Source organism: Streptopelia decaocto (genome assembly GCF_964273445.1).
Source record: "Streptopelia decaocto genome assembly, chromosome: 2".
NCBI lineage: Eukaryota > Metazoa > Chordata > Aves > Columbiformes > Columbidae > Streptopelia > Streptopelia decaocto.
Genome location: NC_138655.1, coordinates 10514066 through 10527059, shown reverse-complemented (window position 1 = coordinate 10527059; position 12994 = coordinate 10514066). Strand labels below are relative to the sequence as shown.

Genomic DNA, 12994 nt, shown 5'->3' with positions numbered 1-12994 from the left:
TTGAAGTTGGCCAGGAAAAGGGCAAACAGACTCCAGCTTTGAACAAGCGAGTTCTCTGGGCTTGCATTTATCTTGGTGGCTTCTGCTCCAAACAGCATATGAGAGATCCACCTCAATCTTGACTTGCGAAAGGAAATCGGTACATGTTGGTGAAGAACAAATAATACAAGCAGGACACGGAACTGAGGGTATCGGAATCAACGCACCTCTGAATGCTGTTATCTGAAACATTGTGACAAGGTAGAAGCTGGGCAGGAGCAGAATATTTAACCACACTGCCTCCCCTGCCTCACATTTCACACACCCTTCACCACTTTGTAAATTTAAAAGCCCCAAACTAACAAGAGCAGGATATTCTATGCCAAACTCAGGCTATGCCTGAGCTAAAAGCCAGTGTTGAAGCAGCAATCTCAGAGCGCTCTCCTGAGCCCTGCGCTGCTGCCCTTACTATTGGTGAAACAGACCAGATCTGATGGCTCCACACTCCCAACTTTTCCTCGGGCTAAAGGATGTTCTCACTGTTTTCTACCAGCTTCAAGTGTTTTGTTCTTTCTGGAGCAATTTGAAGAAGTGAGGGTCTTAAATGAGAAACTTTCAAGAACCGAGTCAGGGAGGGGAAAAATAACCTCTGTGAGCTGGGTGGGAGCTGAAATTCTAAGCGATAAAGTCACTCCATCCAGGGAAGGTTAGGACTGCTCGAGGCGGTTTGAGAGCTGCTGTCGGGTTTGGAAATCCTGCCTGGGACAGAGGAGCAGCTGTATTTGGCACAGGGGGCATGCTGAGCAGTTCTTCTCAACCCAACGGCCGTAGGACACACGCCACGCCGGGCTGGCGTTCCGTAGAGCCTGCTGGAGCCACGGAGAAAGCAATCGAAACTCATGGACAAAGTAAGGGTTTTGATGCTAACTTTAGTAAGTAAAATTTTCCAGATAAAGGCAATTGCATCCATATTCACCAGCTGTTAAAGAGATACACATTTAATTGCAGTATATAGGGGGTGCTTTATATTCAAGAGAAAACATTTCAAGCGTTTTAGTTCTACCTGTTTGGAATCCAGACTTGCTCTCTAGAAGATATTCCAGTTGACAAAAGGGCCTGGTTCAGATATCTGGGATCAACTGAATACATTTATTTAAAAGCAATTTTAAATATTAAAAAAGTAGAAATTAACACATACAGTACTCAAAAACTGTCACATTAAATACATGTGAATCGACGTGTGTACTGATGCTTTACCTTAACATTCAATGAGAAGATTTTAACTAGTGGCATGACCAGATCTGATTTCTGTACACGTTGATGTACTATGTAATAAAAAAATAAATAGCAACTGTTGTTCAACAGTAAATAAGACATCATCTGCAGAGCATTCTTCCCCCTCTGGGGGCACCTCCCCCTGTCCCTCCCCCCAACCCCTTATCAGCTAATTCTCCATAAAGATTTAGACTTTCCAAATACTATGTCATGTACAAAATTGCAGACAGTGGCTCATTGAGTTCAAATATAATACTGTACTTAAACTCAATCAATATCATACACTTTCAGATTTCTTAGGACCCACAGTAAGCCAGAATAAACAGAACTACTGTTCCCGATGGAACTCATGTAATTTTATAAAATGCATATGTATACTATTTTAAAGAGCGTAGAAAAGAATAGACATTTGACTCTACATAATTTTACATGCCTAAGTTTTCTTTATATGATTTGCTTTTATCAGTTTATTTCAAGATCACTTAAAAATACAATTGACCACAAAAGTGAATAGGTTTTGTTCTTTAATGCAACTTAAAACATTGTAGTAATGGATAAAATGGAATGCTAAATAAATGCTAATCCTGACTTCCTTTCCATAGAAAAACAGAATAAAGTCTGAAATACTGGAGCTGGTAATACTGAAGATTAGATGCCAGCAGGCTCACTCACTCACTGCGTATTTTTTTAAATAAACTTTTGTTATAAATGATAAAACCATTAACATTTGATAAATGTTTTGCATTTTATCCGTGTGGGGCTTGGACTGATATTTATTTCTATATTAACCACAAAGAGAATTAAATATTCACTGACTACAGTCTTGTAGAACTGAATTAAAAAGGAAAGCCCTCAGAAAGCCTGAGATGTGTTTTTATGACATGAAAATCTCTCCATGCAGCCAAGACGATCCGCTTTGAAACAGCAGTACTAGGTACTGAAGCCAAAATAACACTTAAAGCAAGTAATACAAAACTACATATGAAAGTAATGAAACCTGCTACAGACAAACTATGGGAAAAAAAACAACTGCATTCGAAGTTAAAAAGGGATGTTGAAAGTGACATAGGAAATGAAAGTTCTCAGTAATACATGTACGTGTTTTCTGGCAATGCAACTTTATACCAACTTGCAAGAAACCTCAGGTCAAATGCAGCCTTCCAAAAGTTTTTTTTGTTTTAGAAATTAGCTTTATAACAGCATGTCTGTTACTTGGTGCTTTGAATTAGGATTATTACAGTTACAGTTTAGTGAACTCCACTAAAACCAGCCTGACACTTGCGATCTGAGCTCTGTCGTTAACAGCCTGATCCAATGCATGAGAGGTCATCTTAAGTTCCACTCTAAAAAGCAATTAACAATAATTTAAGTTCATCCTTACATCAGCACTGAAGAAATTTTCTCTTAGGTAACTAACTTTTAGCAAGGTTGAAGACAGAGGAAACCCCCCCAAATCATTTTTCCAAGAGCCAATTTAGCTATAAACAAATACTGTTGCAAGCTCACATTAATCTGAATAGCAATTAAGTTAAAATGTTCTTTTCTTCAAATGTAGCTATATGACTACAGTACTACTTTTGTACAAAGGCAGGTTTCGAGTAAGCGTCTAAATGCATGCATAATGTCAACAGTTAACATTTTCTAGAAGTCCTTGATTACTAAGAATTCAGTGAAAGAAACCAGCAAATTTCACATATATCTACTAAAGAACAATATGACTAATTTTCATGAAAATAAGTTTTCGAATGAAATAAATTTGTAACTTTTTATAGTGAGGTAATATCACAGGGGAACTGCAATCACAGTTTGGCATAGGTCCACATAATATAAACATGAAATGCCGTATGCACACCATAAAACATTACTGTTATCTGTAGAGTCAGTGAATATTTGTCTTCATAATTACACTTAACCGAGCACTATATTAAATAAATACCGAAGTGGGTTTCATAGCTGTAAACTGCATACACTTAGAAACTGCAGACTGATTTTTCAATTGTCCAAAACCATTCACTCATTCTAACTTTCTGCTAGTTGTATATCGAGAATACCGAGTTATTAGGAACAGTCATTTCTGTACAGTGACATGGTTGACGGAGACCACCCACGTTTGGAAAGCTGGCAGTTCATATGGATTTGGAACAGCATAGACAGAGATGTAAGTGCTAGATGCCGAGGATGGCTTCAGCGAACCCAATAAGGCGTGCCAGGTTCCAAGGCTACCATAATACTGGCAAAGGCAGAATAACACAGTATATTTACAATACATATAATTCAACCTCATGAGGTGAAACTTAAATGAATTCTTAATTTTGTAACAGCAGCTATATATACAGTTGTGCACAGGATTACAGGGAGGCAGCAGCGTTCGCTTTTGCTAAAAAGCCCATCTCGCATGAAGAATGTGCAATGCTCAAGTTTAGGATTTGTTTGTTTGTTTTTACTAGTCTGACAGAATGTGCACAAAGGACACTGGAAAGACCCCCTTCCTCTCTGGCTGTCCTTCGATGTGGCCAATCTGCAACACAGGAGAAAAATGTACACGTATATATGTGTGTGTATATGTACACGGACAGGTTGTAAACTGCATTTACATCATTGAAAAGTGGCAGAACTGCATGGGTTCTACAGCGCGTTTGCAAGTTCTCCGACAGTTTAAAACAGATCTTAGTTAACATTTGAATTTACATAATGGAACAAAACAAACCCATACAAATATAAGTAAAATAAATTACCCAACTAAATCTAAAGAGAACGAAACAACTACAATTGAATATGGAAACCCAGAAGAGCTGCACAGACCACTAGATTTCAAGAATCTCTCTGAAACAGAAGCCTTATTTTCTTTTGTCTGATATCTCGCTACCACAAGTTAGTTTAGGTCTCTCAAACCATTTGTCTTAGTTAAGTGAATAAATCCTGACCATCTCACCTGAGGGAAATATCTGCTACAGTTGTGAAGTTATTTATGATAATCTGCATGCTTCACTTAAAGTGGAGCTATTTTCTCATTCAATTAGTATGATTCCTAATGATTTATGTGCATAGTAGCATTTATAACAAATCGCAGTATCATCTGATCAAGCAGCCTTCATGTACAACTTCTTACATGTTTTGTATAATAATCATTTATGAAGAAATAGCCAAGCAACTTTTTTTTTAAAGGTACCTCCTATATGAACTTGGTATGTTTAAAATGCATAATTATCAACAACTATCAAACTGAGAGCAGTGCAGTAGCAGCCTTAACTGGCCACGTAACACTCATCTTGCTGCAGCGTAAGATTTTTATTTCTGGTTTTGCTTAAGGTTTGTGTATGGTGTCATTACAGCAAACAATACGTAAGCAGATGAGGCTCTTAGGGACGTGGTTTAGAGAATTCTACGCTCACTACTTTCAGAACAACACTGTACCTCCTTCCTCTTCCACAAGCTAACAAAATGGGAAGGGGAAACACGCAGGGCTGGCCATTTCCTCTTATAGAGCCAAATTTTTGAATCATATGAGTCAACAGCCCTCGTTTCCCTTCTCGGAAATGCTCAGCCTGGTGCGCTCCATGGAACTTGTCAGGCTTGTACCCAGGGATCTTAATAAGCCACTTCACAAAACAGATTCAGCAAGTAACGCAACAGTAATCATGGGCTGGACGGTTCGGTGAATGCAGCAGCTTTTCCCTGGGCATTGCTCTTGTGATACCATCTTTTCATTTGAAAATCTTCCCGACTTAAATGGTGAGCGAGAAGAAAACTTGTAGCTAGAACTCAAACAGCAAAGGTTTTGCTGTGCTTACATTAGGAAATCATATGCAGCATCATGGTAAGAATTTGTTTTCAAAATGAAACCTGTCTCCTTTTCTCCAGTAACAATTCTCAGGTAGGGCAGTGTGGTGGGGCAAGGGCTTCAGAGGCAAGAAAGAGTGTCAAGGGAGGGTGTTAGTACTCAAGAACCACAGAGAATACACAGCTCAGAGGAGGGGGGAGTGTGATACAAACTGATGGCACGGGAGGGAAGAAGAGAAAGAAAAAACTGTTAACTACCTGCCATTTAAGGAGGAAAAACATCACCTTACAGCACCGATTACAAATAGTTTTTCAGACTTCCAGCAAGCCCTGTAGGTATAACTTAATCTTTCTGGTGAACTTATGATAATTCCCTATCACATTTTTCATGAAGGGTGTAAGCGTGTTAAATAGAGTAAAATCACCACCTCTCCATTTAATGAAAGGCAAGTGTGCATTATGAAGAGTGACATTTGTAAATATGTGTTATGAAGCAGCAATAAAGACAAACCAACTTAAGATGGTTCTAGCAGAGAAGAGACAGACCCTACCAGAGAAAAGGGTCTTTCTCTAACATGAGTTCAAGGGCTGGATGTTAGCTCAGGCAACAAACTCCCAGAAACCAACCAAAAAAACCCAAACAAAACACCCACAAACCAAAATAATGTCAAATCCCCCAAATTTGGACAAAGAGGCTTCCCTTTAAAAGTCATAAAGAAGTTACGTGGAACTATACAAGGAAAACATACGTACCCACCACTCTTGGTCCTCTTCACCGGTTACAATAATTACTTCTCCTTCAACAAACGTGAGCTCATCATCATTATCTGCCTGACAGTCATAAATGGTCTTCACTCGCCTAACTTTGTTTTTCCCCTAAAAATAGAATGAGGTTTTAGGTGAAAGACATAAGGAACACTGAAAACATATATATTCTATGAATTTTGCCTTTTAATGTTGTTCTGTTTTACAAGGTGAAGACTATTAAATAGCTTTCCCTGCAACTGGGGACATAAAATCTAAAAACTCCACTTCAACAAGGTTAATTTAAAACAATTACCTACGCAAATGTAGGCTTTTTGCTTCTTAAGATTCAGAACTCCCAAGAGACTGTAACCTGTAGAGCACAGCTTAAGTAACCCATGCTTCCTCCAGCAAAGAAAGATTAAATAGCGTCTTTACATTGTTCCGGTCCACAAACACCTTCTTTCTCCTTTAGTACACCATTAAAAAACCCACCATGAACAGGAAATGAAGTCCAGCCTCCTCTGAATGGTGAAGGCTGAAGAAAACGTTGCCCTGAAATCCCATTATTCCTTACTGTTTTGGACCTAGTGCAAAAACACAGTATCCTGTGATTTTTTTGGATCTAGTCATAGGACTGGAAATTACTTTTTGAGTGATTTTTCATGCAGAATGTTAGCAATTTCTTACTAAAAGAATCTTAATTTCAGATGGCAGTACTATTTTGTGATGATAAGGCAGGATACATATTCTCACAGCTCTACCATTCGGCGTCCAAGTATTTTCTAGGTCATACGTTGCTGCATTCTGCTAATTCATGTGAAAAAGCCTGAGCCGTGGACTCCTCCCTGAACAGTTGTTTCTCACGGCAGGGAAAATGCTTTAAATTATTCCCAAATAGAGTAAGGAAGTAATATTCACAGCAAAACACTTCATATTACTGTATTTTCATACCCACACTCCTACAAAAACTACAGTTTCTTCTTTGAACAGGAATAGTCAGACAACGAGAATGCAAAAACCAAGAAGAGCACAAGGAGCTGGGAAGCAGAAGGGCTACGAAGGAAGAAGTCAGCAGATTTAGAGGAATTTGAGCCAAAAGTAACTTCACAGAGGAAATTTCCTAGGGAGCCTTCTCTTTGCTATTACCAACCTATTTGAAATAGCTCCATGCTTTTGCAAAAAAAAAAAAAAACCTCCCTGCAGATGAACAGCAGAACAGACACACAGCAAAGAGCACAGATACTAAACTCAAGGTACAGAAAAATAACAATTATAGAGGAATCTAAGGGACAAAGCGGTTAATGCAACAACATAAGACTAAAAAAACCGCATATTCAAGCCAAATGAACAGAAATACCTGAAGTAAAGTCCATATGAGATCAAAGGGATTTTTTTTTCAGCAAGAAGTTACTTCAAAGAACACTTTCTCTTTTTTAAAGAAATTCGTGCAATTTGAACAAAAATATCAACTATCACTAGGGACTGAAATTCAATATTAATGGGTATTTGGAACCAGTCCCAGCTTTGAACTCCAGAGAACCTTTGCAAACTAAGAGCGTTTCCAATCAATCCTCTGGTGATGAAGGGAAGCGACTTCTGCCAGATAAAAATTGTCTCAATTAATAGAGAGACTAAAGAAAGTTAAATTCCTTGAAACTTAGAAAACTGTATGTAACTCAGCTTGTAAGGACACATGAAAGATTATGGCGATTGCTCCTGGTTCATTCTGATCAGCACCACAAATGACATTTTAATATTCTATTCCTTTCAGTAAAAAGGAGAGTTCAAGCCCAAAGTGTATGTCATCTTGGGAAGGTTTAAAAAAGGATGGATCTAAATAGGGTATATATTTTCTGGAACACAGTTTCAGGCATTGATGTGTAAAGAAATAGAAGCAATGCCAGGACGTGTCATTTGCGACTGTAAAACAAATAGGACGTTCACCCTGACTCGTATATCCAATATTAGTGCTTATTAAGAAGAGACTTCTGTGCTTAACACTGAATAATAATCAGCTGCTGTGGTTATTAATAATTAAATGTAAATAAGAACAGGGAGGGTTTATTATTTGGTTGAAAATGTAATATTTTGTCTCCTTTATAGAAAACACACACACACAGAAGAACACTCAGGTGCTCAGTGTGATTCTAGACACACTCAGAGCAAGTTTCATTCCTCTAAAAATCTCTTTTCAAGTCCTTATATATTAACAGCATTGGTATTTTTTTTACCTAATCATTCTGAACAATTTATTTGCTAAAACTTCCAATAAAAAGTTTGTGCTCATCTGTTTAGTGGCTGAACAGTCAAAGCCAAGAGGGAAGAACCACAAGGACTGGCGGCTGCTGTCATGGGTTTGAATGTTGCACCAGGATGCAGAATTTGAGCAGTTTGTGCTGAGAGGATGAAAATACAGGCAAGACACATGAAAAACAATTCTTGCACATTATGACTTGACCAAGAAAGACTGCAGTGAACAAGAAGAGGTACAAGTGTGTATGCAATGATGTGCAGAAAACCAAAAGGAAATTATCATGGGTGCATCATAATGTTGATCACTGCTAAACAGTGGAACTATTTAATTTACTGCACATGTGGAAAATGGCTGAATTTGGAGAACACGGAATTTTTCTTCAGCATTTTTCTGTGTAAAGCAGGGTGACAGTTTAAAAAAACAACCACCACCACCAAACCAGAACAAACAAAAAAAACCCCAACCAACCAACCAACCCCACCACTAACCCACTGTTTGCTTTCTTCCCTTATTTAATAAAGTGACAAACAGCTGAGAATGTCCAGCATCATTTGCCTGCTTATGTTTACACACAGGTAAATAAACAAATGGTAGTTGCAGACACCTTTTGATCAGATTCCTGGGCTATTTTATTTAATCTTCAGAACACTCAGGAAGCCCGAGCAACAACCCTGTCGCTCTCAGTTTTGAAAGGAGCTCACAGACAAGCCCGTGACAAAAGCCAAGCAGGTGATGGTTCCTGAGAACGTTTGTCCTCAGACAAGCACAAGGAGGGAGAAACTCACCCCCTGCTTTCACTACAAGAAGGGAAGTCTTATTGCCTTTCACATAAGTGCTTTGCATAGCCAATTTGACAAGCAAAACCATCTCCTTTTTGATGTATTCTTAATGACGAAAATCTTGAGAGCTCTGGAGTTTCATAAAGTGATTTCAATATACATATGCATGAAGAATCCTCTGTTGGATGGAAATTGCACTGGTTAGCAAAATGAATTGGGGGTTGCAAAAGGAGACCTGGAATCCAGTTCTGCTGCTACACAGCATCCAGCTATGTCAATTTTGCCACTTCAGTAATATATCCAAACTTCCGTTATCCGCTTAAACACACCGACATTAAATACTCACAACAGCAACATTTACTAGTTTGTCACAGTTTACGTGTACTTCACATTTTTTATCTACTGACAATAGGTGCTAACATTCTTTCTTAAATTTACAGAAGTCAGATACACAAATGTTCTAGTAATCTAAGGCACAAAAAGCAGGGAGCAAAAGCAGCAAAGAAAACTACCCATCAATTCAGGAGTATGACTGGCACAGATAAAAATGCCCAAGTTCCCTAATGGATCTAAAGACACTGTCATGCTCCCAAAGCCATTGTTTTATATCACTCAGATTTGTTTCAGCACGCAAGAGGCCTTGGAAACCCCCAGCATTTGCTGAAGCTGCTTGGGAGCACAGAACGAGCTCCTCACCCCCCAGCCCAGCCCATAACGTTGCTTTGTGTGCATAGCTCAAGGGCGGTTTTATTTTGTTTTGGTTTTGCACAGATAGTCCTACAGAAACTTCAAAGCCTTCCATGGGTACTTTCAACTACCTGAAATTACACCTACCATATTTATTTTCCTGGGAAGTGGCACAGGGGTTTCTGGCAGGGTGTGTGTTATGTCATTAGACTCTTCAGACGCTTGCCTTTGGATGGTGTCTCTAGATTGTACGTTCGGAGAAAGATCTAAGGAGTGAGATTTTTGATTTGCCTCTGAGGGCTGAGGCTTCGGTGATGCTTCTCCACCTTGAGTTTTAGCCAACAGCTCTCCTAGCTGAGGTTTTGGAGGAAGGTCCTTCATTTGCGGTTTTGGAGGTAAGTCTCCAAGTTGTGGTTTTGGTGGCAAGTCTCCCAGCTGAGGCTTTGGGGGTAGTTCTCCAGGCTTTGGGGGTAAATCTTGAGGTTTCGGAGTTAATTCCAGAGGCAGAGGCTTTGGGGGCAAGTCTCCAGGTTGTGGTTTCTGCGGTATATCGATGGACAGCGAGGGCTTCTGAAACATTTCCACGTGATGGGATTTATCTATTGAAAGATGATGACTGGTTTCTATTTTCCTTAGTGCCACTAAAAGAAAAGAGCATAACAGTGTTTTTTTCACAATCTCATTTTAATGTTAAAGTACTTACGCACATATCAAAACTGTAATTGTGTAAATGACCACGTGTTCGCTGGGCCCCAATAGCTGTCCATACGTCCTCCTAGTCTACGCTAAATGTAAGATAAAACAACTTTACGTGACCCTCTTTCCCTGAGGTCCCATTTCGTTGCTCCTTCTGAAGGCCAGAAGTGCTTAATCCAACAGCTACGAGGTGTCAATTTATAGGTTAACTACTTAAAATGAAATAAAGTGATCCTTTTTTTGGACCTAAACCAAAAAATACTAAATGTAAGAAAATACATGTTTTGCAAAACAACACTGAGGTGACTGCAATGAAAATTCTGTTTAATGACAATTACTCATGTATACAGTTGAACTCCATACAAAAACACCCCGAGTCCCAGGATTAGTACCTGCAAAATCTTAGAGTGAGCATGTCTATATAGTATACAGAATAAACTGTACTAGAGACATTCAAAATGAATTATAGTAAATATTTAAAATTTAGTAAACATGTGAAGTTTTAAACTGTGTCTTTTGAAAATAGCTGTTTAAATAGTTTTTCCTCAGTGTCATGTATTGATTCCACTAAGAAAACTTGACTGCAATCTACCTTAAAAACAAAACCATAAGAACACAACAAAAACTCCAAAGCCCTAAACTAAAAAACCCTATAGTAAAACAGACAAAGGGGGACAGGAGAGAAAAAGGTTCCAACCCATGATGAAAGCAACACCTTTTGGCTCGAAGGAATAATTTCCTGTTGTATTCAGCACTGCTTTAGTGTCGTAGTCTACCAGCCAAAAAGGTGGCCTGACATTTTACTATGAAAGCAACACCACTTGCTCTAGATACCACCTACTGCAAGAACACTGTCATGCTATATTTATGGTTATACAAAGAAAAAAGAAAGAAAACTTCACATAATTTCCATGGAAGAAGTTGTATAGCTACTCTCAGATGCCTCATTTTAAAAAATGTCTGCATTGATACCTGTGTAAGGCTTTGTCTCCCAGACTTATCTAGTAGCAAATGCACAAGCACTGATGATCCACAATGCTTTGAGGCGTAAGTAAATAATACGAAAGTTGCCCTTATAAAGTGCTTTGATTGAGCTCATCTTAAATTTTCACCTGTATCTTTTAAAATCAAATGTTGAACCCCTTTGCAGTGGTACCCTGTCACTGGTGACATAGCGACATCACATAGTGACCACCCATGCATACAGATATAACGTATTTTTGATGGATTCTATATCAGACAGAGCTATGAGATAGGTCTACTTTCAACTTTATAGTTAACTGCTGCAAGAACTCGAAAAACTAAATAAAACCTGCTGTAAAGGTTTAAAGAGAGACTAGAAGAAAACATTTCTAAAAATAAAGGGCCATAAGGTGTTCACTGGGACGATGGTTCCAGCAAGTCTGTCACTGATATATAAGTGAATATGTATCAGTACCCGACTCTTTTCAGAGCAGCTATAAAGACAACCCTGATCGCCAAGACATGGCAACAGACACAATTTGCTTCAAAGGTATCAAGAAATTGGACTTAGGTATTAGGAGGAAAAAACAATTTACCAACAAAAGCGGTCAAAGAGGTTGTCCATGGAGATACCCAAAAGCAACTGGACATGGCCTTGTGCAACCTGCTCCCATGTCAGAACATTGGCCCCACTTTGGGTGCTGGATTGGACCAGCTGACCTGAGGGCTCTTCCAGCTTCAATTAGTTTCCTCCTTATGTTCCATAGGTCCAACTATTTTTTTAGTTTAATAAAAACCTTCTTGATCTTCCAAAATCCTTTCAGTTTTGCTCAACTTTCATGGTTTCATTTTAGAAATAAAACTTCTGCTGAAAAGTTCCATATATTTAAAACCAGTATCCACTTTCACACACATTTAAAAGATATAATGATGGGAATACACCGGAAAAGAACTCCTACCTTTTTGAGGTAGTTTGGGAAGAACTCTAGGGCCAAGTGCAGTCTTTGCAGTCCCGGTGCTACATTAACAGATATGAATTATTAGTGCTTACAACTGTTATAAAATATACATTTTCTTTTCATTTTTTCCCCTCTACACATCCATAACCTATAAACACTACATTTCTTTTGCTTCTTTTCTCAAACCAACTTGTCATCTTGTCTGTCGATCAATCCCAAAACTCAAAGCACTATTAAAATGAACCGCTTTTGCAGAGGAAAAACCCCACACAGCTTTAATGCTACACAGCAGATTTATTCTATGAACTATGATATGTGTAAAAATATACTGCGAAAATAGGTGAAGCTGAAAGACCAGCTTGGTGGGCAGATCCTGAACTTCTAAGGAATATTTGGTCTTTCAAATAACCATACTGAAGCATTCAAAACATAATCAGTCCTTTAGGTCAGTGGTTTAAAGTTTTCCAGGACTGAGCCAACCGCACGAGTACAACGTTCTATTACACACAAACTGCAGCTGCTTTCGGAGATAAAGTCTCTGCTACTCCAAGGAAACACTCATGATTGTGTGAAAACAACATGCTTTACTCTGTCAACCTGTATTACAGCTGAGTTAGCTACTCATAATAGTAAGGAACAATACAAGCAGGACAGGAGTGAGTGATTTAATTACAGCATAAAAATCTGAGATAGTTGCATATTGCCAAAACTTCCCATCTGTGTTTTCTGTTTTATACATTTTTCCAGAATTAACGCCAGGCAAACTCAGATTTGAAAACATGGCAAGTGAGGGCAAAACATATTACAAGTTTCAACAAAAAAGCACCAAATTTCTTCCACCAACATCACACTCATGTGACTCCTATAGTAAAGTA

At 38.6% G+C, this 12994-nt stretch overlaps 1 protein-coding gene across 5 annotated transcripts in view; it reads right to left on the bottom strand.

The window, feature by feature from the left end:
* Window positions 1-1109: 1109 nt before the first annotated feature.
* ASAP1 (ArfGAP with SH3 domain, ankyrin repeat and PH domain 1) overlaps window positions 1110-12994 on the bottom strand; it is a 132889-nt gene continuing 121004 nt past the window's right edge. For all 5 annotated transcript variants that reach the window (XM_082044544.1, XM_082044545.1, XM_082044541.1 and 2 more), the window contains 4 exons: window positions 12120-12178; window positions 9649-10142; window positions 5788-5910; window positions 1110-3772 (listed from right to left, as the gene is read on the bottom strand). In XM_082044544.1, coding sequence (XP_081900670.1) covers window positions 3698-3772; window positions 5788-5910; window positions 9649-10142; window positions 12120-12178 — 751 coding nt within the window. In that variant the 3' untranslated portion in view covers window positions 1110-3697. The remainder of the gene's footprint in view (window positions 3773-5787; window positions 5911-9648; window positions 10143-12119; window positions 12179-12994) is intronic.